At 42.2% G+C, this 26,244-nt stretch overlaps 2 protein-coding genes across 2 annotated transcripts in view; one reads left to right on the top strand and one right to left on the bottom strand.

Annotated features, from left to right (window-relative positions):
* LOC126195717 (uncharacterized) overlaps nucleotides 1-26,244 on the top strand; it is a 611,971-nt gene that overhangs the window by 318,019 nt on the left and 267,708 nt on the right. The window lies entirely within an intron of this gene.
* LOC126195718 (facilitated trehalose transporter Tret1-like) overlaps nucleotides 1-26,244 on the bottom strand; it is a 105,907-nt gene that overhangs the window by 24,731 nt on the left and 54,932 nt on the right. The window contains exon 2 of the mRNA XM_049934347.1: nucleotides 8,010-8,221. Within this exon, the coding sequence (XP_049790304.1) occupies nucleotides 8,010-8,221 (212 nt within the window). The remainder of the gene's footprint in view (nucleotides 1-8,009; nucleotides 8,222-26,244) is intronic.

Raw genomic sequence — 26,244 nt, 5'->3', positions numbered from 1 at the left:
TATGGAAGTGAAACGTGGGTGATAAATAGTTTTGGGCAAAAAGAGAATAGAAGCTTTCGAAATGTGGTGCTACAGAAGAATGCCGAAGATTAGATGGGTAGATCACATAACTAATGAGGAAGTATTGACTAGAATTGGGGAGAAGAGAAATCTGTGGCACAACTTGACTAGAAGAAGGGATCGGTTGGTAGGACATATTCTGAGGCATCAAGGGATCACCAATTTAGTATTGGAGGGCAGTACGGAGGGAAAAATCTTAGAGGAAGACCAAGAGATGAATACACTAAACAGACTCAGAAGGATGTAGGTTGCAATAGGTACTGGGAGATGAAGAAGCTTGCACAGGACAGAGTAGCGTGGAGAGCTGCATCAAACCAGTCTCTGGACTGAAGAACACAACAACAACCGAGTAATAAGCCCGAGAGATCAATAAATTACACATAGCACCAGTACTAATTTTTTTCGTTTTTAACTAAACCTCTTCTTTTAAAAACTACAGTAATTTTTTTCGTAAAATCTGCGTTGCCTTGAAATATTACGTTATAGAAAATTGGAAAAGCGATCAGTGCTATTCCAATAACAATTCCGCGGGAAACGAGCAACAAAGACATGGCGTGAGAATTAGTACAGTTTTGCTGAGACAATAATGTCCCTGTTGCCTTCTGTGGAGACTTAAGGCACGCCTGTACGAAGGGCGTTTGAAAAGTCCGTGCAAAAATAAATACTACTTACGTATTGGGGTAAAACTTTTTTATTTTTTGACATAGTCTTCTTTTAGACTTATACACTTCGTCCAATGCTGTTCTAATTTGTTGATCCTTTCCGGATGATAGGAATTGTCCAAGTCTGCAAAATAGCAATTAGTTGCTGTAATGACCTCCTTCTTCAAATTGGGGAACAAATAGTTGTCAGAAGGCGCCAAGTCTGGAGAGCAGGGGGGATGTGAAACGAGTAGGAATCCTGAGGTATGTGCTGGTGCATTGTCGTGATGGAAAAGGTCTTTTTTGCGGTCCAATCGCCGGATTTTTTCTTGCAGCTCGATTTTCGAACGGTCCAATAACGATGAATAATATGCACCTATAATAGTTTTACCCCTTTCCATAGTCAATGAAGATTATCCCTTGCAAATCCCAAAAGACAGTCGCCATAACCTTTCCGACCGAAGGAATGGTCTTCGCCTTTTTGGTGCAGATTCTCCCTTGCTAACCCATTGTTTAGATTGTTGTTTGGTCTCAGGAGTATAGTAATGTCTCCATGTTTCACCCACAGTGACAAAACGACCCTTAAAGTCCTGTGGATTCTTCCTGAACAGGTGCAAACCATCCTAGCAACACTTCACACGATTCCGTTTATGGTCAAGCGTGAGCAATCGCGGAACCCATCTTGCAGATAGCTTTCTTATGTCCAAATATTTATGCAGAATATTATGTACCCGTTCATTTGAGATGCCCACAGATCTAGCAATCTCACGCACCTTATCTTTTCTGTCATCCATCACCATATAATGTATTTTATCAATGATTTCTGGAGCCGTAACCTCCACAGGGCGTCCAGAACGTTCAGCATCACTTGTGCCCATACGGCAACCCCGAAAATTTTGAAACCACTTATAAACTGTTCTAATCGAAGCTGCAGAGTCACCGTAAGATTTCTCAAGCTTCTCTTTAGTCCTCTGACGAGTTTTGCCTTTCATAAAGTAATGTTTAACCACCACACAAAAATCTTTTTCGTCCGTTTTTTGACAGTCATTCGAATTCCTTGATTCACACGAATGGCAAACACAAAGAAATAGACCAATATGGCTGAAACTTTGTGTGTGCTCTTTCCAAAAATGCTACTAACTAAATATGACCTCGATACGCGCCGGTGGTGCTATCTCTCGGACTTTGCACGGACTTTTCAAACGCCCATCGTAGGTGCAGTGTGCAAGACTAGCCCCCACCTGATCTGTACGGTAGTTTCTGGCTGCAGTCACCGGACATCCGTTGTATTGCAGAATGGCACCAAACCTAATCTGGAAGTATTTTTACGAAGTGACATAGCAAAGAAGTACAACGAGTCATTTTCTATAAAAGATTAAAGATTTGTGTATCCAAATGACACACAAGAAAATGAAGCGTTTTACGTCTCTGTTGTACTTCTGTGCTATGTCACTTCGTAAAAATATTTCCGGATTAGATTTGGTGCCATTCTGCAATACACCGGAGGAAATTAAAAAAAGGGAAGTAAATCATGGTGGCAGTAATGACAAAAACTCATTGGTAGTATACAATAAAAATAGCTACTTGCCTTCATAATATGATTTTATCTGCTTATGGTCACTGAAAACGGACGAATTAACACGGAAAATAGAATGGTGTGACCTCAGTTTTCACCCTTTAGCACTGATTGTCGCCCAAATAGCGATGTGCTCCCCGCTTGCAACATGACTTTGAGCATAGTTTCAAAAAATTAGAAGCAATAGGAGAATACTGGTTATGTTTTAGTAGTATTCAATAACATATCACTTTTCGAGAAAGGCAGCGAGTGGCTCAAGGACTTTCTTTTATTTTCCTTTTTAATGTAATATTTTGATTCTGTTTACCTTGAAGTCGAGTGAGTCAAAATGTTTCAATCTTTAATACGTTTGTTTGCGTAGCCACCTTCCGCAGCAGCAGTTAACATCTGTTACTACAGGTTACCCGTCCTGAGCTGAGTGTAATCAAATTGAAAAGATTTACACCAGATACATTTCGCTTTTATTTATAAAGCTTCTTCCGGGCTTATTCTGTAAATTGGATACATACGTCTGTATATTTTCTATTGTTTTAGTTTAAAAACAGCACTTCCTTTATAAAGTTGGTCTGCAAGTTACTTACGGTGTTTCTTTACATACTCTGCTCCCTCTCTCCTCGCTAGCAGCGGTTGGTGTCGGAAGGCTACATTTCACATCTGCACGAGACAGTTTTTGTCCTTCCGCAGTGGCCAGAGAGGCAGTGCAGAATGAGAAACAGTTTAAGAAAGTGACTTGTAAATAGTACAGCACGGAAATGCTGCATTATAACCACGAATATACACATAAAAAATCCGATATTGTTATAAAACAAGGCATAAAAATAGCTCACGAAACCACCAACTCAGTTCAGAAGTACTTCCTAAAAACAATAGAAAAACTGATCTCTATAAGACGAACATCAACAAAAGTAAAACGAGGATAATGGAATATAGCAGAATTACATCGGGTGATGCAGAGGGTATTAGATTAGGAAATGAGACGCTTAAAGTAGTAAAGGAGTTTTGCTATTTGAGAAGCAAAATAACTGATGATGATCGGAGAGGATATAAAATGCAGACTGACAATGGCAAGGAAAGAGTTTCTGAAGAGGAAAAATTTGTTAACATCGAGTATAGATTTAAGTGCCAGAAAGTCTTTTCTGAAAGTATTTGTATGGAGTGTAGCCATGTATGGAAGTGAAACGTGGACGATAAATAGTTTAGGCAGAAAGAGAATAGAAGGTTTCGAAATGTTGTGCTACAGAAGAGTGCTGAAGATTAGATGGGTAGATCACATAACTAATGAGGAGGTATTGAACAGAATTGGGGAGAAGAGGAGTTTGTGGCACAACTTGACTAGAAGAAGGGATCGGTTGATAGGACATATTATGAGGCATCAAGCGATCACCAATTTAGTATTGGAGGGCAGCGTGGAGGGTAAAAATCGTAGAGGGAGACCAAGAGATGAATACACTAAACAGATTCAGAAGGATGTAGGTTGCAGTAGGTACTGGGAGATGAAGAAGCTTGCACAGGATAGAGTAGCATGGAGAGCTGTACCAAACCACTCTCTGGACTGAAGACCACAACAACATCAGAAATCAGGAATATACCAATGAAAGGCAATGCATGTGATTGAAGATACACAGATCAAACTAGGAGGACACTTGACACCAGATACAAAGAGCATCTAAGAGCATAGAAGTAAAGGACAAATCATTCAACTTTTGCAGAACACTTACACCAACACCAAAATAAAATTACAGCCAGAGACACAGACATGGAAATCATAAGCATAAACAACAACAAAAAACACGCCCTCACCTTACAAGGAAACTACCACATCCAATAACAGAAAAGAAACAACTCATAAACGATCAGACCAACTTGGAAAACCACACACTCTTTAAACTGATTTACCCCTTAGTATAACATTAAATATACACATATAACCAAAGGCTTCATTTACCACTACCATCTCCTCCCAGATTGTCCTATAATTCTTGTCTCCCCCCTATTCTATCTATCGCTTGAGTTTTGTCCCGCAGTTACGCAGGGTCAGCCATCATTAATCGGATTTGGCATGTTAATCTTTAAGGGGTGGCCAGATGCCCTTCCTGCCGACACCCCATACCCCCCAGGACCGAATTTGTGTACCCCAACTGTCTTCGTCGAGTGTAATCCACGGAATAGTGCGAATGTGTTCAGATGTCTGCGAGCGGTGTAACAGAGGCGGATTATGGGAACCAGCCCGGTATTCACCTAGCGGGATGTGGAAAACCGCCTAATAACCACATCCAGGCTGGCCGGCACATCGGCGCTCGTCGTTAGTCCGCCGGGCAGATGCGATCTGGGGCCGGCGCGCCTATCCGAGTCCAGGAAGCAGCGCGTAGCGCTCTCAGCTACCCCGGCGGGTAATCCCTGTCTCCCCCCCCCCTTGCAAAAAGGAAATCAACTCACCCCCCCCCATTCCTCTCCCGTCTCTACATACATATAAGACAATTTCAACAGCTCTCTCTCAAAAATGGTTCAAATGGCTCTGAGCACTATGGGACTCAACTGCTGAGGTCATTAGTCCCCTAGAACTTAGAACTAGTTAAACCTAACTAACCTAAGGACATCACAAACATCCATGCCCGAGGCAGGATTCGAACCTGCGACCGTAGCAGTCCTGCGGTTCCAGACTGCAGCGCCTTTAACCGCACGGCCACTTCGGCCTGCTAGCTCTCTCTCTCTCTCTCTCTCTCTCACTCACACACACACACGGACAAACAGAGAAAAACAGTCGTTTCACAGTTTGGGAACACTCACAACGTGAACGAAAACAAACGAGCAGACATAAAGACTGTGGCAGTTCAGAATGAGAAACATTTAAGAAAGTGAATTGTAAATAGTGCAGTGCAGGAAATACTGCAGAATGCCAAAAACTGCCAAACGCAGATGTGAAATGAAGCCTTTCGACACCAACCGCTGCCAGCAAGGAGGGAGGGAGCAAAGTATGTAAAGAAACACGGTAAGTAACTTGCAGACCAACTTTAAAAAGAAATCGCTGTTTTTAAACTAATACAATCAAAAATGTACAAACGTATGTATCCAATTTACAGAATAACCACGGAAGATGCTTTATAAATAAAAGAGAAACGAGTCCGTAGTAAAAAATTTTTAATTGGATTGCAGTCAGATCAAGACTGATAACCAATAGTAACAGATTTTTCGATCTTTGTTCAGCTTTTACCTTTGTATTGTATTGTATTGTACGTTAACCGGGGACCTAGAAACAACGGAGAGGCTCCGTCCCCGCCGCAGCCGCAGTGGTCCACAACCCTACGACGACTACCCAGTCCACATCACCCCCCCCCCCCCGCCACCCCACACCCCACCCAGGGTTATTGTGCGGTTCGGCCCCCGGTGGACCCCTCCCCCCTCCCCCCAAAGGGAACGTCTCACACCAGACGAGTGTAACCCCTATGTTTGCGTGGTAGAGTAATGGTGGTGTACGCGTAAGTGGAGAACTTGTTTGCGCAGCAATCGCCGACATAGTGTAACTGAGACGGAATAAGGGGAACCAGCCCGCCTTCGCCGAGGCAGATGGAAAACCGCCTAAAAACCATCCACAGACTGGCCGGTTCACAGGACCTCGACACAAATCCGCCGGGCGGATTCGTGCCGGGGACCAGGCGCTCCTTTCCGCCCGGAAAGCCGTGCGTTAAGCCGTCGGCACACGGACCGTGCATCCGAACGTTGAGCGTTGAGCGTGTCGAGTTTCTGACGTCATAGCGTGGAATAGCACGTTCGGGAGTCTTTCCGAACGTGCAGAGCAATATCTGGCATGTCAGATATTCTGAGCGTGCGTCCGAGCGTTGACCACATACGTCATACGCACGCCGTCTCCCTTCAGTACAGAGTTGAGAGGCGCCATATTGGCATTCATTTCAAGCCTTTATGTATATATGCTGTTTCTGAGCACCAGCACATTGAGAATCACTGGAAAATCAGTTGGTAGGATGCCGGCACGGTAGCTCAGCGTGTTCGGTCAGAGGGCTGCGTGCTCTCTGTAATAAAAAAAAAACTGAGTCAAGGCATCAGCGATCAACTTGGACGGATGTCTTGTGACGTCCGCTCAGACCAAACACAACGAACAATATCGAAAAAAAAGAACAATGAGTTTTTGTTGGGGGCGGTGGTTCGCGTCTTAACACTTCCCAATTTTTTTCGTAACATTCGCGTTTTTATTAGATTCTGATACTCTATTATTAGTTTAATAGAAGTATATGGCATAATATTTGATGTTATGTAAATATAAATTCACCTTTTTTTGAGGGGTGACTTTGTTCGATTGGATTAATCTACAGGACAGCTGTGCTCCTTTTTCTTTTACGCTTCGTAATTCACATGTTGCAAAGATTCTGCTACTGGGTAGGAACAGTGATCAAGTAAGGCTGATCGTGGAGAAGTATTCCAAATTTGTACCGCACTGTTTGTAATGGAACTTTTATACGTCTGTGTCCTTATTGGTTGGACATGGTGCTTTCCTTTTCGTGGACGATGGAGGAAATGTGCGTTTTAATAGAGTTAACGTGGGAATTTTACGCGCGCCCGTGATTTACGAAGTATAAACATCCCTCAACTGCCGCGGGAGCGCGTTGCGATCGCGTATACCACGTTGGGGCCCACGTACCGTATGCACAAGTGCCGCGACCGGATGTGAATTATAGTGCAACACGGGCCTAGTAATACTAGGGCCCGTGGTGCCCGGCAGCCTCGTCCAGCGGCTAAGTCCCGTTCAAGGTCACCCGCCTAGCGTGCAACCAAGAACGGCACGGCCACCAAAACAAAAAGTGAATACATTTTTTTAATAAAAAGGGAGGGAGATAAGGAAAAGAGATAAGGAAAGGACAGAACACATTTTATTGTCTATAATTAATAATACAATCACCGTTGATCTTTATTTTACAATTACCATTGCCAACTTTAGCCCATAAGAAGAGGTACTCATCAGCATTTAATTTCTTCTTCCTTCTCGTAGTCAAAACAAATGGCATGCTTGGAACAAGAGTACCATAAGGCTGTTTAGCCAAGAGTCCTGTAGTCTCAGCAATACTCCATGTTTTCCAAGCCAAAATGTTAGCATCTGGAAATGCTTCAAGGCCACCATAATCTGCTTGATTGCCCCATACAACAGCAAGTGTCAGCCAGGTACTACCTCCAGACACTGCTTGTACATCACAAGTAAAGTTCAGATGGACCTCCAATCAATTGCTGTTTATTAAACTGCCCAGCAAAGTCAATATCAACGGTGATTGTATGATTTATTATAGACAATAAAATGTGTTCTGTCCTTTCCTTATCTCTTTTCCTTATCTCCCTCCCTTTTTATTAAAAAAATGTATTCACTTTTTGTTATGATGGCCGTGCAGTTCTTGGTTGCACGCTAGGCGGGTGACCTTGAACGGGACTTAGCCGCTGGACGAGGCTGCCGGGCAACACGTTCCTGAGCGTTCAGCAGCACGTTGAACTTGACACGCTCAACGTTAACATTTGACAGCACGGTCCGTGTGCCGACGGCTTTAGACCGCACGGCCAACCGGACGGGCTAACTTTTACCTTTAATCCAGGAATTAATAGGAATCGAAATCTCAAAACAGGTTATTTCAGAAACCGGTTATTTTGAGTGGTATTAATAGTGTGGTTGAAGTAGCAAGGAAAAACCGATATAACCGGAAACCGGTGCTTTGAGCGCTAGCCGGCGCCCCTACCTTGCGGCCCCAGCGCGCGCTCACCGCGCTGTACAGCGGCGGCGTGAAGGAGCTGGCCAGGATCATGGCCGCCGCCACCCACGAGGCCTCGTCCTTGGTCAGCGGCGACTCCAGCGGGCTGGGCCGCAGCGCCGTGCCGTTGCTCTCCAGCACGGGCAGCGCCACCGCCGGCCAGCCCAGGCAGTAGCCGTTCGCCAGCGTCGCCAGGTTCACTGCGGACCACAAAACCACAGTCTCCCAGTCGTCTCCGTAGCGCCTTTTCCTTATAAAATTACGAATCAACAGTGAAACGAATCTACACCTGTGTGGCATCTGTTCAAAAAATGGTTCAAATGGCTCTGAGCACAAACGGACTTAACATCTGAGGTCATCAGTCCCCTAGAACGTAGAACTACTTAAACCTAACCAGCCTAAGGACATCACACACATCCATGCCTGATTCAGCATTCCAGCCTGCGACCGTAGCGGTCGCGCGGTTCCAGACTGAAGCGCCTAGAACCGCTCGGCCACTCCGGTCGGCTGTGACATCTGTTCACTAGGAGGTGACAGTACATCTACATCTACATCTACATCCATACTCCGCAAGCCACCTGACGGTGTGTGGCGGAGGGTACCCTGAGTACCTCTATCGGTTCTCCCTTCTATTCCAGTCTCGTATTGTTCGTGGAAAGAAGGATTGTCTGTATGCTTCTGTGTGGGCTCTAATCTCTCTGATTTTATCCTCATGGTCTCTTCGCGAGATATACGTTGGAGGGAGCAATATACTACTTGACTCTTCGGTGAAGGTATGTTCTCGAAACTTTAACAAAAGCCCGTACCGAGTTACTGAGCGTCTCTCCTGCAGAGTCTTCCACTGGTGTTTATCTATCATCTCCGTAACGCTTTCGCGATTACTAAATGATCCTGTAACGAAGCGCGCTGCTCTCCGTTGGATCTTCTCTATCTCTTCTATCAACCCTATCTGGTACGGATCCCACACTGCTGAGCAGTATTGAAGCAGTGGGCGAAAAAGCGTACTGTAACCTACTTCCTTTGTTTTCGGATTGCATTTCCTTAGGATTCTTCCAATGAATCTCAGTCTGGCATCTGCTTTACCGACGATCAACTTTATATGATCATTCCATTTTAAATCACTCCTAATGCGTACTCCCAGATAATTTATGGAATTAACTGCTTCCAGTTGGTGACCTGCTATTTTGTAGCTAAATGATAAGGGATCTATCTTTCTATGTATTCGCAGCACATTACACTTGTCTACATTGGGATTCAAATGACATTCCCTGCACCATCTGCACATCTGAGTCATATGGACCTTTCGATAGCATTCTTTTTCTGATGTTGTTTCTTTCAAACAGGAAGGAAGATAAAAATGTTGACAGTTATTGAACTATGTGAAAAAAAGTTAAATTACTTACAAACTACGGCTTGCACACACTTCATTACAGCTATTCGGATGTAGAGTATGACATGTTCGGTATGGCTGCCATCATTGGCGATGATGTGGCGCAGACGAATAGCGAAATTCTGTATGACCCGTTGAAGAGTCGGAACATAAAAATGTTCAAATGTGTGTGAAAGCTTATGGGACTTAACTGCTAAAGTCATCAGTCCCTAAGCTTACACACTACTTAACCTAAATTATCCTAAGGACAAACACACACACCCATGCCGGAGGGAGGACTCGAACCTCCGCCGGGACCAACCGCACAGTCCATGACTGCAGCGCCTAAGACCGCTCGGCTAATACCGCGCGGCTCGGAACATAGGTGCGTCGATAACGACCTGAAAGGCTGGTTTCAGCTGAGTAATGGTTTTGGGGATATTGCCGTACACCGTGTCTTTAATACGAGGTGCATTCAAGTTCTAAGGCCTCCGATTTTTTTTTTCTAATTAACTACTCACCCGAAATCGATGAAACTGGCGTTACTTCTCGACGTAATCGCCCTGCAGACGTACACATTTTTCACAAGGCTGACGCCATGATTCCATGGCAGCGGCGAAGGCTTCTTTAGGAGTCTGTTTTGACCACTGGAAAATCGTTAAGGCAATAGCAGTACTGCTGGTGAATGTGCGGCCATGGAGAGTGTCTTTCATTGTTGGAAAAAGCCAAAAGTCGCTAGGAGCCAGGTCAGGTGAGTAGGGAGCGTGAGGAATCACTTCAAAGTTGTTATCACGAAGAAACTGTTGCGTAACGTTAGCTCGACGTGCGGGTGCGTTGTCTCGGTGAAACAGCACATGCGCAGCCCTTCCCGGACGTTTTTGTTGCAGTGCAGGAAGGAATTTGTTCTTCAAAACATTTTCGTAGGATGCACCTGTTACCGTAGTGCCCTTTGGAACGCAATAGGTAAGGATTACGCCCTCGCTGTCCCAGAACATGGACACCATCATTTTTTTTAGCACTGGCGGTTACCCGAAATTTTTTGGTGGCGGTGAATCTGTGTGCTTCCATTGAGCTGACTGGCGCTTTGTTTCTGGATTGAAAAATGGCATCCACGTCTCATCCATTGTCACAACCGACGTAAAGAAAGTCCCATTCATGCTGTCGTTGCGCGTCAACATTGCTCGGCAACATGCCACACGGGCAGCCATGTGGTCGTCCGTCAGCATTCGTGGCACCCACCTGGATGACACTTTTCGCATTTTCAGGTCGTCATGCAGGATTGTGTGCACAGAACCCACAGAAATGCCAACTCTGGAGGCGATCTGTTCAACAGTCATTCGGCGATCCCCCAAAACAATTCTCTCCACTTTCTCGATCATGTCGTCAGACCGGCTTGTGTGAGCCTGAGGTTGTTTCGGTTTGTTGTCACATGATGTTCTGCCTTCATTAAACTGTCGCACCCACGAACGCACTTTCGACACAGCCATAACTCCATCACCACATGTCTCCTTCAACTGAAGATGAATTTCAATTGGTTTCACACCACGCAAATTCAGAAAACGAAGGATTGCACGCTGTTCAAGTAAGGAAAATGTCGCCATTTTAAGTATTTAAAACAGTTATTCTCGCCGCTGGCGGTAAAATTCCATCTGCCGTACGGTGCTGCCATCTCTGGGACGTATTGACAATGAACGCGGCCTCATTTTAAAACAATGCGCATGTTTCTATCTCTTTCCAGTCCGGAGAAAAAAAATCGGAGGCCTTAGAACTTGAATGCACCTCGTACAGCCCCACTAAAGGGAGTCGCATGTGTTCAGATCCAGTGAATATGGAGGACAATCGAGGCCCATTCCAGTGGCCTCTGCGTACCACAGAGCCAGAATGCGGTCCGCAGAGTGCTCCTCCTGCACATTAAATACTCTCCTGCTTCGAGCTCCGTCTTGCATGAACCACGTCTGGTCGAAATCAGGGTCACTGTGGATGATGAGGATGAAATTATCTTCCAAAACCTTCACGTACTATCCGGTAGACACCGAGCCATTAAAGAATGTCGCACCGATTATTCCGTGACTGGACATTGCACACCATATAGTCACCCGTTGAGGGTGAAGAGACTTCCTAATCGCGAAATTCGGATTCTCAGTCCTACAAATGCGCCAATTTTGCTTCTCCACGAACCCATCTAAATGAAAGCGGGCTTCGTCTCTAAACAAAACATACCATGCGCGTACTATTTCCCATCATACCCCACGGCCAGCCGTGCATCATGTAATACCTAAAGAGACACTGAATGTATAAATAATACAGTATATTCAAATATTAAAAGTATTTGAGTGTATAAACAGACATTTTTTACAGGTGAGTTATGGCCCAGGCTACTGTATCATATGGACATAGTAAGTGTGATGAACAGACCGGAAAAAGGGAGGGGAGGAAAGATGTCTATGGAATGTGGGTGCGGAACAGTTATAACAAGCTCATTAACGAGTGGTGAGAGGAATAATAACTGACTGCCACTTTACTAAAGATGAGCCATAGAACTGTGTTTGGTCATTAAGGGCCAGATTAGGTTTCTTTGATTGTTGTTTATTAATGACCAGAATTTCAAGTAATGCTGGTTTTTTCCCTTTAGTTTCTTTATGGAGAACATCACATTTCACATCATATGAACGACATTCATTCGTTCATCAATCACATTCTTCGTAAGCACTGTAGATTTGCTACATCCGTTGTCTGACTTTTTGACGCATAAAATTTTACCCACGATCAAAGGTCTTCTCACAAACAGTGTCATCTATGAGGCATGCGCATTTACTCCACAGTATTGTGAAAAGTGATTTAAAAATCTTGCAAGCGACACACCTGTATGGTTGTCAGGCGAAATATCGGTTCACATTCGAAAGCTCATACAATAAAATTACCTTATTTACAAAGTGCACGATTGCATTTCATTCCCCAGCCATTTTCCAAGTGGGACATTTTTATCCTAAGGCATATGTATAAATTCATGCTGTATCAGACAATATACAGGGTGTTCGGAAATTCCCGTTAGAAACTTCTAGGGCTTGTAGACGGAACTGAGTAGACAATATTTTGAATTGGGACCCATCGCCGGAAACACGGAGCTTCCGTGCTGCAGTAGATTTAAGACATGTTTGCTACGTAGGTATGCAACAGGTTAGTCACGGTGGTGGGTGCTCTTTGGCTGATGTCATTTGACTCTATCCTACTTCTCTGTTCTGGTTCGAGTTTGTCATATACCTGTGATTGCTAGAGTAATATTCTAAGGGGTTCACCACCCTGCTGGAGCAAATATAATCTCGATGTATTGCTCACTTGCTAGAACGACAATTCACAGGCGCTGCCTGAGACATAAAATATTATTGTCCCTGTTAAAACAGAGCTGCAAGAGAGTCGCAGGTCAGAGCAGTCTCTGCGGTAGTTGCAATCGCTCTCTGCTACAGTGCAGTTGTAGTCTGTCGCTGGTACAGCGCAGTTTACATTTAGTAGTTTTTAAAGTCGCACTACAGAATTTGTAAAATTTTATTATAAGGAACTGAATAATAACTGTGATTAGCCGCAGAGCTAAGTGATACCATGGAATGAGATGATGATGAACAAATGAATAATCCATAATATAATGAAAAATCAACAGTGTAATTAAGTCAACCATCTATTGTAGGGTAAATTTTATTATTTTTTATTGGCATGCGCTTAGTTAAGTCACTTGTCTGAGATGTTAATATGAATTTGTTTCAATCTTTTCTTTTGTTATTCGTCGGCACCAGTTGACCCAGATTTGTAGTATATATTCAATTTTCCCGTGTAATGGATTGTAGACCTTTATCAATAACGAAAAAAAATTTCAGAATATAATTGTTTTTACCAGTCAACTATAAAAGTATAATTTCCCCTTAAGTCATTGCCAGTCCCGATCCAGTCGTTTATCTAAATTAAAATATTCCAGGATATTTGTCAGATCATAGTCATGTGCTCTTTAGTAATCGGACGACCAGCTGTGCAGCTGTGTCACTGAATAAAGTCAGTTTTCTAATGAATCAGATCTCAGACAAATGTTATCCAGTTTTAGTAGATAGGCCAACATTGCACTAAGGTGTGCCATTTATGAGCATATATATAGACAGCGTTATCCGGCGACACCACCACGAGGTAAGAATTTTTCAGTTTATTTCTCACGTACAGATTCAGATTGATTTCACAGGGCCACGGCGTAGTGCTGCTTACGTCAAAATTTATCAGTTTTTCATGAGTTAAGATTTATCAGTTTTCATACGTCAGAATTTAATTACCTCAACTCGATTATTTTTATTTTCTGTTCGGGAAGATTACACATCATTATTTTATATATTTTTTTATTTATACGTTAAGATTAGAACATGCTTGAGAACGCGATTGCAGAATCCACCTGCACGATCTTTCTGAATGGCGAAGCTCACGGTAATAGAAGAGCTGCTCATCGCCTTTATTGGGAGTGCCCTCCACAACGTCTCCTCGATCGCATACCCTTTTCGCCACAACAACGCAACGGCTTCGAGGAAGGGCACCTTCACCTTCAGCAGGCGTGACTGTGGTGCTCTAAGGAGACGCCGCGCACACGAATTGGAAGAGGTCATACTGTAAACAACAGCGTTTGTGAAAACTAATTAAGTTCATTTTTTCCCTGGTTATTAATGAATGGAATTGTAGACCAAGTGCTGTACTGGATCACGCGTAGTAAATTATTTGTAAAGTGGTCGCGTTACCAACATACACTCCTGGAAATGGAAAAAAGAACACATTGACACCGGTGTGTCAGACCCACCATACTTTCTCCGGACACTGCGAGAGGGCTGTACAAGCAATGATCACACGCACGGCACAGCGGACACACCAGGAACCGCGGTGTTGGCCGTCGAATGGCGCTAGCTGCGCAGCATTTGTGCACCGCCGCCGTCAGTGTCAGCCAGTTTGCCGTGGCATACGGAGCTCCATCGCAGTCTTTAACACTGGTAGCATGCCGCGACAGCGTGGACGTGAACCGTATGTGCAGTTGACGGACTTTGAGCGAGGGTGTATAGTGGGCATGCGGGAGGCCGGGTGGACGTACCGCCGAATTGCTCAACACGTGGGGCGTGAGGTCTCCACAGTACATCGATGTTGTCGCCAGTGGTCGGCGGAAGGTGCACGTGCCCGTCGACCTGGGACCGGACCGCAGCGACGCACGGATGCACGCCAAGACCGTAGGATCCTACGCAGTGCCGTAGGGGACCGCACCGCCACTTCCCAGCAAATTAGGGACACTGTGAAAGGTGGCTACACTAAGCCACAGCGCCAGAGATCGCGCTAGAGAGTATTGTTCCGCCGCCTCCACTGGCAGTGATTATTGAGAACTCGTAGTGGGCAGTGCTTTGGGAGAACTCGTGGTAGTCAGTGCTGAGATGTCGTAGTGAGGAGTGTTTGTTGAGATGAGCTAGTAGGCAGTGCTTGCTGAGATGTGATACTGAAAAGTTCTTGTTGAGATGTGATAGTAGCGAGTCGAACAGACAGCTACTAAAACAAAAAATTAAAAATTATTTGCATTTTATTTTATAATTAAGCCCCCATGCACGTGGCGACCCTGCCAGGATTCGAACCTGGAATCTTCTGATTTTAGAAATAGTAGACAGCAGTATTGTTGTAGTAATTTGTAGTTTAGTAATTGTAGCCTATATTGCATGTGTAGATTTGGTAACTGTCATTCTTCTAATGGTATCTTTTTCTGCAGAATTTAATTTTGTTATCTTGTATACGGGTTTGACAATGTTGTGCAGTTAGGAAGATTTCAATTGTTCGATTAATCGTGGTTGAGGGAAGCATTTCGTGTGAATGGTATTGTTGGAAATAAGGAGGCATTGTGTGTAATTTTCATACAGTGACGAGTTTTGTATGTTTTGTAAATGATTACGCGATCAATGAAAAAGGCGAAAATCATGGATAGTGAGAATGACGAAATTGTTAACATGGCGAACTCGCCAACACAGGATAACAGTATGATGAATAATGAAGTTGAAAACAATTTAATAAGTCGGGAAGACAGTCCGGAACCATTTCAAAATTTTTCTCAATCAGAAAATTCACAGAATACGAGATTAACGATAGAAAATTCTGGAATAGTATCGAACACAGATAGCTTTACAGCTATGACGAATGAAACTGGTTTTGCGGGAAATGTTAGGGGCGAAAAGAGTTTCGAACCAGTTACTATGGAGCAGTTGATGAGTATAATATTAAATTTGGGATCTGAATTAAAAACAGAGATAGGAAGAAGAGTGAAATTATGACAACACGGATATGCTCAAAAATAGAAACAATTAAAACCGAATTAAAAACAGTGGGATCACAGTTACGATCTGAAATTAAAACCGAGATGGAGACAATGGAAACACAGTTAGGCTCACGAACAGGGACATGTTTCAAAATCACGAAAGATGAATCAAAGAAAGAAATTAGAGAAGTACAACCGATTTTGAATGGTCACAATAATAGCTTAATTTCAACAGAAATCAGACAAGAGGAACAGGACAGAGAACGGGAAGAAAAAGATCGCGTGATAGTACAAAAATTTTCTGAGTTAAATTTACAACGTGCACACGATAAGGAAGAAATATTTGAGAGAATCGAGGAATCCGTACCAAATGACTTAACGCAACAGTGTGAACAGTTAACTACTAAATGTGACAATACCGAAACCCGAGTTGCGACACTTACAGAAGACGTAAATAAACAGAAAGAACAATTAAGTGACTCATCGGAAAGAGTTGAGGAGATCTCAGCTAAATTGACAAGTGTTAGTTTAGCAGAAGGGTTTGAAGAAAATAATTTGTTTCATTTACGTGATGCAACAAGAGAGCGCCAGGCGCGCGAACTTGACAATAATCAACATTGGGACTGGGACAGACGCGGTAGGTCTTTGTCGCCACGAGGCGAAAACTTTGACTATAAACACTTTTTGACTGTTCGGAAATTTAAGATCTTTCGTAATTCTAAGAATGAGATACATCCATGTTCATGGTTAGATCAATTTACGTACGCACTTCCGCCAGATGTGCCACAGTGTCACAAACTGGAAATTATGTGCAGCTATTCAAGTCCTCAGGGGATTCACTATACTAAGTGAATATGTGCCGTAGCGTTCACAGGGCCCCGAGCTGTAGTGGTGCTATTTCCCTATTAGTTTTCTGCACCGCTGCCTACTCTTTCACTATTCTTTGCATCTATAAAAACAACTCTTCTACTATCCATCTATCTAGACAGTAGGTAAAGAATAACCGGATTTTACTGTTTTACCCAAAAGTGACTTTGGAAATTACCATTTGGACTTACTGTATCTTCAGCAGCATTCATTCGTAGCTTAAATGAAATTTTACCTGTTTATCTTCGTGACAATATTACTTCATATGTTGACGATATTCTTATTGCTAAACGTTCTTGGAGTGAGCACAACAAAATTTTGGATTCATTATTACGTATTTTTGCAAGAGTTGGCATTACAGTGAACTTGGAAAAATCTGAATTTGGTCGTTCTCAGGTGAAATTTCTCGGTCACATTATTTCTACAGACGGTATTCTTCCTGATCCAGAGAAACTAGACGCTATTTGTAATTATGCTGTTTCTTCCACAAAACGTGCTGTTCGTAGTTTCCTTGGTGTCTGTAATTTTCTTAGACGCTTTGTTAGATTGGATGATTTGGCCACACCTCGTTTACACATTTCAGTTATGCACATTTTGGTCCCAGAAAATGCTTTCATAAATTACGAGAAAATTGCTACTTCAGTAATATGGAAAAACGCATTCGATCTGTTCTTGCCAAATGCAAATTATGTCAAAAGGCTAAGCCGCCAACTGTTTCTCACAGAGCACCGTTGTTTCCTATCATTCCAGCGAAATTAAAGGACATGGCTGCAGTCGATTTGTTCGGGCCAGTGGTTCGTTCTACTAATGGTTTTGAGTACATTTTCGTAGCAGTGGAATTGACATCAAAATATGTGTGTTTTACACCTTTACGCAAAGCAACAGCTCGTTCAGTATCTAATGCTTTCATCAAACATTTTCTTAAAGAAGTTGGTCATGTTGATAAGGTAATATCAGATAATGGATCACAGTTTCGCTCTAAAATTTGGCTTCGTACTCTACGGCGTCGTAAGATTAAACCAATTTTCATTTCACTTTTTCACCCTCAATCTAATGCTTCAGAGAGATGGATGAAGGAAATCAATAAATTGTGCCGTCTTTATTGTCATCAGAATCACAGAACTTGGGATCAGTATCTTCATTATTTTCAAAACATTCTGAATGAACTTCTTAATGACTCAACTTCTTTACCGCCTATACTGATATTAAAAAATAAAGTACCAACAAATCGCATTTCTGAAATCGTTCCTTTTCCGCCTTCACGGAAACTGCGGCATTCTGAAGTTGTCAACCTGGCCCTACGAAATATTGCGTGGAATGACATACTTTAGAGAAACTAACAGCTACATGTAAAGATGCAGAGAATACAAGGATACCGCGCCGTGTTCTGGCGGCGGCGCGTACTCAAAGCAACAGTGAAGTCTGCGCGCCGCACAAGGCAGTCGTTGACCGCAAACAATCACTTTCTACGTCACGCGTCTGCAGCTGATCGAGCGCTCAGTGCGAATGCACTGACAGACGTAAACAAATACACAGTCTAATTTCTCGGATTAAATTCAGTATAAAGCTATAGTGACTTGATGAATTATGTTATTAACGTTCAGTATTTTTCAGGATACGGTTATGTAAAATATTTAAGACCTTCAGGTAAATTCTGTGCATGTCCAACGTTAAGACGACTTACTATGGAGAAATTTCAGGAAGAATGTAATTTCAAAAAAAAAGTAATAAACTAAAAAAGGGTAACTATTAATTGAGTTTATTTTTCAGGTAACATAATTCCACTTAGGTACGTATTTTAGACGTAATTTGCTGCTCGCGATTACGTGATTCATACTTTGTGCTAATTTCATGTTCTATGAATTTACTTGTGAAGCGACGTGCTTGTGTACATTTACTGATTTTGACAATTATTGGTTAATGAACAGTGTTATTACTTATGTATATTATGCATCGCTTGGCTGCTATGCCTTTTCACTGATGTCATATTTTTTTTTATTATGTGCCTGCTGTGCTTATTTATTTAAATTGTAATTGTCAACTGATTAATTGTGCTGACTGTGGTTATGTACGTAAGTTATATTTTGTGATTTATCTGCTTGCGCCTTCATGTTTACTTATTAAGATTACGTATGAACATTTATTTGCTTATGCTGATATGATGATAATGACCTGTTTATTATGTAAGATACATATTTGCTGCTTTGCGTATGGATTGCATATTAACACATTTCCTTTTGTTGTCATAAGTACTCTTTAATTTGGTGTATAGAAATGCTGATATACTGTGTGCGAACATGGAGTTTAGGTCACACTATGGTATTAATTATAGATTGTTCGCTTGGCAGAGCCTCGTTATAGGGATTGTGTTGCATCCACTTGTTGACATTCTGTTCTCTACTGGTATATTTACTCGCTATTGCATGTTTTGCTTACGCTCAGTGCTTTATATTTTTAAGATAAGAAAATGAACTGCTATAATTCGACGAACGACATTAGTACGAGAAACTTCATAGAAGTCACATGAGCTGGAGGTTTTATGGAAGCTGTATAAATTTATGCTAATAGGAAGGAAGATAACGACATGACATACCAACACTAGGTTTAGACCATCGACAGTTATTACACTGCATTTTTCGTGAATAATTGAAATAGGAAGTGACACTTGACACAAGAAATACTCCACATGTTTGCTTCTGCCATGATTCTTGAAGTGGTGTACACACTGTGAAATATTATGATCATTCACACTCCATAATCGTAATTAATTACTGAGAGTTATTCGAACTAAGTCTGTTAGAGATCATGTACGCATTTCTTTTATTTAATGATGGACAAGGTAAACAAAATGTATCTTATAATTTATAATGAGTAGCAGATTTGGATCAGATGGATTACACGAGAGGTTGTGTGTTGACATTGTGTCTTCGGATTGTATGAGATGATGAATTGAGGTTTGCATTAGGATTTTGTCTGCACTTGTTCGAGGAGACTGGCTAGAGGAAAGAGTTGTTATGGAAGTGAAATGATATTGGCAATGAGGTTATATATATCGACGTATTGAAGAGGTATGATTGGGGTATTGAGATTATGTGAAGTTGATGATTATTGGAGTTTTCGTGGACAAGAGGTAAGGTAAATGATATTGATGATCGACGTATTGAAGAGGTATTATTGAAGTATTGAGATTATGTGATGCTGATGATTATTGGAGTTTTGGTGGATAAGAGGTGAAGTAAGTGAGGAGCATATTTTTTTTTTGTTGGTCGATATGGAACAAGGAGGATGAAGTTGGCAGACTAGAACACTCAAGTAGAAAGAAGATTGTCTACCACACACTTTGTTAAATCACTAAGCAGTATATACTTATTTTTTTTTTTTTGAGAGAAGAAGCATTTGCATATTTTGGCTCACTGACAGTTGTTCAGCAACCGTACAATTTGATCTGGCTTGGCAAACATTGGTCTTGACATGATGACTATGACGTTGACTAACTATTATTGACTGTTATACATTGCTGCCACTACTACTTGATACACATGATGAACATAAAATTTTGACAGAATTGCATTTACACAGTTAACACTATTCAATTACACAGTAGCACTAATGTGGATGAAAGATGAGTGAGTGTGTTTTGTGTGTTTTCCTTTTATAATCTCAGAGAAGTGATCCCAACCTATCTCCTAAATATTATTTTACTTGTTTGTTGTGGCTTGCACTGACACCCATAAATATTATAGGTTTACTGGTATTTGTGTATTGTAATAGTTAATAGGACAATTATCTGCTATCATTTGTGTGTTTGTTATGATTTGTATGTTTAGTGTAAAAGCATTGTGTGTGTATTCAAACTATTGTTCATGCCTGAACTGTCTGATTAGTGATGGTGCTGCACTTTTCAACATGATGTGTGACATTTAGTCATGTTTAATTTCAGCTGATGAACAGTGTGATTAGTGAAAGTGAATATTATGGACTGCAGTCTGCACCTGTTCAACATTGCTGGTGCCACTAATGGAACTGCTTATACTGAAATGGTGTTACTTGTTGGTGTCTGCACCTATTCAACATTACTGGGTGCCACTGATGGAACTGCTTATACTGAAATGAAGTCACTTGTTGGTGTCTGCACCTGCTCAACATTGCTGGGTGCCACTGGTGGACTGCTTCTACTGAAATGATGTCACTTGTTGCTGTCTGCACCTGCTCAACATTGCTGGGTGCCACTGATGGACTGCTTCTACTGAAAAGATGTCACCTGTTGATATCTGCACCTGTTCAACATTACTGGTGCCACTAATGGAACTGCTTATACCGAAATGGTGTTACTTGTTGATGTCTGCACCTATTCAACATTACTGGGTGCCACTGATGGACTGCTTCTACTGAAAAGATGTCACCTGTTGTTGTGTGCACCTGCTCAACATTGCTGGTGCCACTAATGGAACTGCTTATACTGAAATGGTGTTACTTGTTGGTGTCTGCACCTATTCAAGATTACTGGGTGCCACTGATGGACTGTTTCTACTGAAAAAATGTCACTTGTTGGTTTTTGCACCTGTTGACCATTGCTGGGTGCTACTGCTGGAACTGTCAACTGATTATTCTTGAGCTATGGAAAGCGTTTATGTGAATATTTGTATAAACTGATTTTTTTGTGTATTACTGTTTGTGAAAAGTTATGAGACTCTTGCCTGCACATATTCGTCATTGCTGACGCTATTGATTGAACTGTTTAACCACATAATACTTGTGTAAACTGTTACGTAAAGTCACATGTATGAAGGAATTTGTATTGCTTACTGTATTTTATATATTAGGTTATTGAAAGGTGAGTGCAAAGCCAAAATTTTATCTAGTTATATGATATTTACGCATTAATATTATCTTTTATTTTTGTCTGTATTTTTTTGACGAATTTGGTGGTATTTTCACCACCAACGCTGGCAAAAATACCATCAAATTCTAGCCTGTGGAGGAAGGGCATATGAAAGGTGGCTACACTGAGCCACAGCGCCAGAGATCGCGCTAGAGAGTATTGTTCCGCCGCCTCCACTGGCAGTGATTATTGAGAACTCGTAGTGGGCAGTGCTTTGGGAGAACTCGTGGTAGTCAGTGCTGAGATGTCGTAGTGAGGAGTGTTTGTTGAGATGAGCTAGTAGGCAGTGCTTGCTGAGATGTGATACTGAAAAGTTCTTGTTGAGATGTGATAGTAGCGAGTCGGTGTGGAGAGATTGTAATGTCTAGAGTGCTTTTCATCAATATAAATTAAGGTAACAAACTACTTTTCTTTTCTTTCTCATTATTTCAATGTCCTGAATAATGCGTCATTACAGGTTCAGTCAACAAAGCATCTGGCTTGTGTTCTTGTGTTAGAGTGTAATTCTGGTTTTCTTGAGTAATTATGGTATTTCTATTTTCTTTAATTAATTCAGTATAAATGATATTTAAAATTTCTTGTGTTGTTGAAGAAGAACCGTGCCAGATGCGTGCGTTGAGTCATACTTCCACACACAGAACAGTTACACTTGTGCTTTGGTTTCGTAGGTTTTATAGTTGCTGGGGACTTAATCAATTAATTGTGTTAATGAAAATTTCCATTTCATTCTTTGTTGTTGATCTATGCAGTCAGATTGCGTAATAATACTAGTCAGGGCCAACCGTTACGAGACTTCGTAACCGAACAGACAGCTACTAAATCAAAAAATTAAAATTATTTGCATTTTATTTTATAATTAAGCCCCCATGCAACTGTTGCTCCTGGGGTATCGGCGAGGACCATTCGCAACCGTCTCCATGAAGCTGGGCTACGGTCCCGCACACCGTTAGGCCGTCTTCCGCTCACGCCCCAACATCGTGCAGCCCGCCTCCAGTGGTGTCGCGACAGGCGTGAATGGAGGGACGAATGGAGACGTGTCGTCTTCAGCGATGAGAGTCGCTTCTGCCTTGGTGCCAATGATGGTCGTATGCGTGTTTGGCGCCGTGCAGGTGAGCGCCACAATCAGGACTGCATACGACCGAGGCACACACGGCCAACACCCGGCATCATGGTGTGGGGAGCGATCTCCTACACTGGCCGTACACCACTGGTGATCGTCGAGGGGACACTGAATAGTGCACGGTACATCCAAACCGTCATCGACCCCATCGTTCTACCATTCCTAGACCGGCAAGGGAACTTGCTGTTCCAACAGGACAATGCACGTCCGCATGTATCCCGTGCCACCCAACGTGCTCTAGAAGGTGTAAGTCAACTACCCTGGCCAGCAAGATCTCCGTATCTGTCCCCCATTGAGCATGTTTGGGACTGGATGAAGCGTCGTCTCACGCGGTCTGCACGTCCAGCACGAACGCTGGTCCAACTGAGGCGCCAGGTGGAAATGGCATGGCAAGCCGTTCCACAGGACTACATCCAGCATCTCTACGATCGTCTCCATGGGAGAATAGCAGCCTGCATTGCTGTGAAAGGTGGATATACACTGTACTAGTGCCGACATTGTGCATGCTCTGTTGCCTGTGTCTATGTGCCTGTGGTTCTGTCAGTGTGATCATGTGATGTATCGGACCCCAGGAATGTGTCAATAAAGTTTCCCCTTCCTGGGACAATGAATTCACAGTGTTCTTATTTCAATTTCCAGGAGTGTATTTCATAACGGCTGTAGTCGCCGCAGTGACTGTTTCTTCCGACATGCATGCAAGCGACTTTTATGTAAAATATCTTCCCTCGGCGTGAATATACATAACAGGTGTTCGAGTGCAGGTTGCATATACATTGCCGACGACATACGGAAGTTTGGGTGTGGCCGTTGAGTCGTGCTGGGATATCCAAATGGTAAGGCGACCAATTGCGATAAACGGGAAAACTGGGTTCAAGTCCCGGGGTGGCATAAATTTTCATTGTAGTTATTCCATTATACAGCTGATGGTTATCCGTAATCGCAACTGCGAATGCATTTCTTTGATTGGGGACGTGCTGATCACATGTCGCTTGATCATAGGTCGCTCTTCGTACTGCCTTATAAGAAGCAGTCGGACAATAGGAGCAGACATACCTAATCTGTGAATGGTGTTCACACTTATTTTTCTACCCAGAAATTAAATGAAGGCCACATACCAGTGTAGTCACATTCCTATTACATAGTAGAAGACCTATATGGATAGAAGTATAAACTGACAGTCAGTTAGTTAGTTACGTATCCCATGGATAATTTGAATGACGATTTTGTTGGAATGATGTGGAACAAGTCAGTTTACGAGATATGTACTGTTAATATGAACGAACACATTATTTTTTCAGTGCTACTTATTCGATTACACTACATCATTTTTCAGGCAAACAGTTTTTAAGCAAAATTTTCTCAACAGAGTAGAAGGATTTGCGCAGGAGAAATGATCCTTTTTGAGCCATTTGCAGGTTTAATAGTGGGTAACGAAGGTCATTTCTCCGTCTAGTGTTGTAGGTATGGATATCACTGTTAATCTCACACTGTGATGGATTATTTATGACGAATTTCATTTGCGAATGCTAGTACTGTGATGCGCAGTTAAAATTCCTAGCGCCTTCAAGAGGTTCCTACATGACGTCCATGGCTGACCACCATGCAAGCTTTTGTGTAGTCAGTACTTATTTTTCAGTGGTGAGTTACCCCCCCCCCCCCAAATTTTTTTTTTAATTTGTGATAATGTATTATGGGATCAAACTGCTGACGTCATCGGCCACTAAGCTTACACATTACTTAATCTAACTTAAACTAACTAACGCTAAGGACGACACACTCACCCATGCCCGAGGGAGGACTCGAACCTCGGACGGGGGGAGCCGCGCGGACCGTGACAAGACGCCTTAGACTGTCTGGAGGTTTATATGTTTCCAAGATTAGAAATTATACGAACAGCAAGAGTTTTGCTTCAGAAGCTCAGTAATATGAATACCCATTTCAAGTTTTCATCAGTCACCTGCTCATGTGTTACCTCGGTTGTTGGTATAGCTTTATTTTGTGTACAGAAAGGAATGTAGTGTGTTGTATTAAATTTAGAGAGATATTATTTTCTAAGACATACTTAACACTTCTTTGGAAAATGCAATTTACAAGCACCTCTGTTGCTTTCTCTCCAACGAGACTTAATATCACTAGTGTCGTCTGCAAAACGTATAAGTTCCACTTGTTGAATGATAAGTGGAATGTCTTCCACATACGTAAAGAGTAGAGGTGGACCCTAATTTGAACTCTTTGGTTCTCCCTTTCTGATATCTCTCCAGTCAGTGAAATTTCATACCCTTCTGACATTGTTTTAATTATTCAGCAGAACGTTTTGAATTGTGTTTGTTAAACAGGATTCCAAGCAGCTGTTTTCCTTTCAGGAATTAAAACTATAAAGCGCTAAGTGAACTGTTTTTACTCAGATGTGAGACTGTTCTTGACTCCTTTATTTTCTCGATGATTTTGGAAAAAGGTGTCAGTAAGGAGACTGGATGAATGTTTAAGCCTTTCTTGTCACCTTTCTTATGATGAGGTTTAAAAAATTCCACATTTTAACATGCCTGGAAAAATTCTCTGTGTCAGTGAACCATTAGACATCTCATTAAGGCTATAAATTATTGAGTTCGAACAACTTTCACTAATCAGTTTAAAATTCCATCATCTCCAGATGAGCATTTCTTTTTTAGGAGTTTTATGATTATATTAATTTCAGTGGAGTATATTAGTGGTATTTATAATCGCTCAAAGCCCTGTGGAATGAAGTTTTTAATATCTTCTCTTGCTTCTTCAACTGAGCAACTTAATCCTCATTGTTTTGCTACATTCACAAAGTTACGGTTAAAAGTACTTGCAGCTTGAGGATTATCAGTGAAAACATTGTCATTTACTTTAATTTTTTTGGAGCTGGTACACGGACTGGCTGTCCTCTTCTCCATTTGACAATATCCTATATAGTTTTAACCTTATATGTGCATTATGAATTGCTGTCAGGACGTACATACTTCTTGACAGCTGGAGACATGCCTTACAATAAGACAAAAATTTTTATAGTATGCAAGTCAGATCTGAACTTACTGTGCCCTTTAATAATTTTCCCTCTTCCTCTTGCATGGGATTATAATTCCAGTAGTTACCTGCAGCTTACATTTTTTATGGTTTTCTGGGCAACTTTTGAAGAGAGCAACTTTCAAATATTGACACAATTTCTCTATGGAATCAACTGAATTTCACTTTAGCCTCTCTATATATACTGATCAGCCAAAACATAATGACCAAAGTTCATCGCGACGCTAGATGTCGCCTTGTGGTGCTGCCGGCACGCGATGCAGTAACAAAAGTATGTACGCGGAGCAGACACGGGCGGCAGATCACCCTAGCCAAGATATGGCCTGCAAATGAAGAAATCCACTGAGATAAGCGATTTTGACACAGGGCAGATTATTATTACGCAGAGCCTGTGAACGAGTATCTCGAAAACAGCTAAGCTGGTCGAATGTGCACGTACTACTGTCGCGAGCATCTACGGAAAAAAGGTAGGACAGTGAAACTGCCGCTAGGCGCTAATGATTGGACGTGCACGACTCTTCACAGAACGTGGAGTTCGGAGGCTTCTATGCTCTGTAACATTTGATAGATGGTGAAGTGTGGCTTCTCTGCGGAAAGAGCACTACGCTGGTGCACGCACAAGTGTTTCGAAGA

Source organism: Schistocerca nitens, chromosome 7, assembly GCF_023898315.1.
Source record: "Schistocerca nitens isolate TAMUIC-IGC-003100 chromosome 7, iqSchNite1.1, whole genome shotgun sequence".
NCBI classification, from domain to species: Eukaryota; Metazoa; Arthropoda; class Insecta; order Orthoptera; family Acrididae; genus Schistocerca; species Schistocerca nitens.
This window is presented reverse-complemented; position numbering and strand designations above follow the sequence as displayed.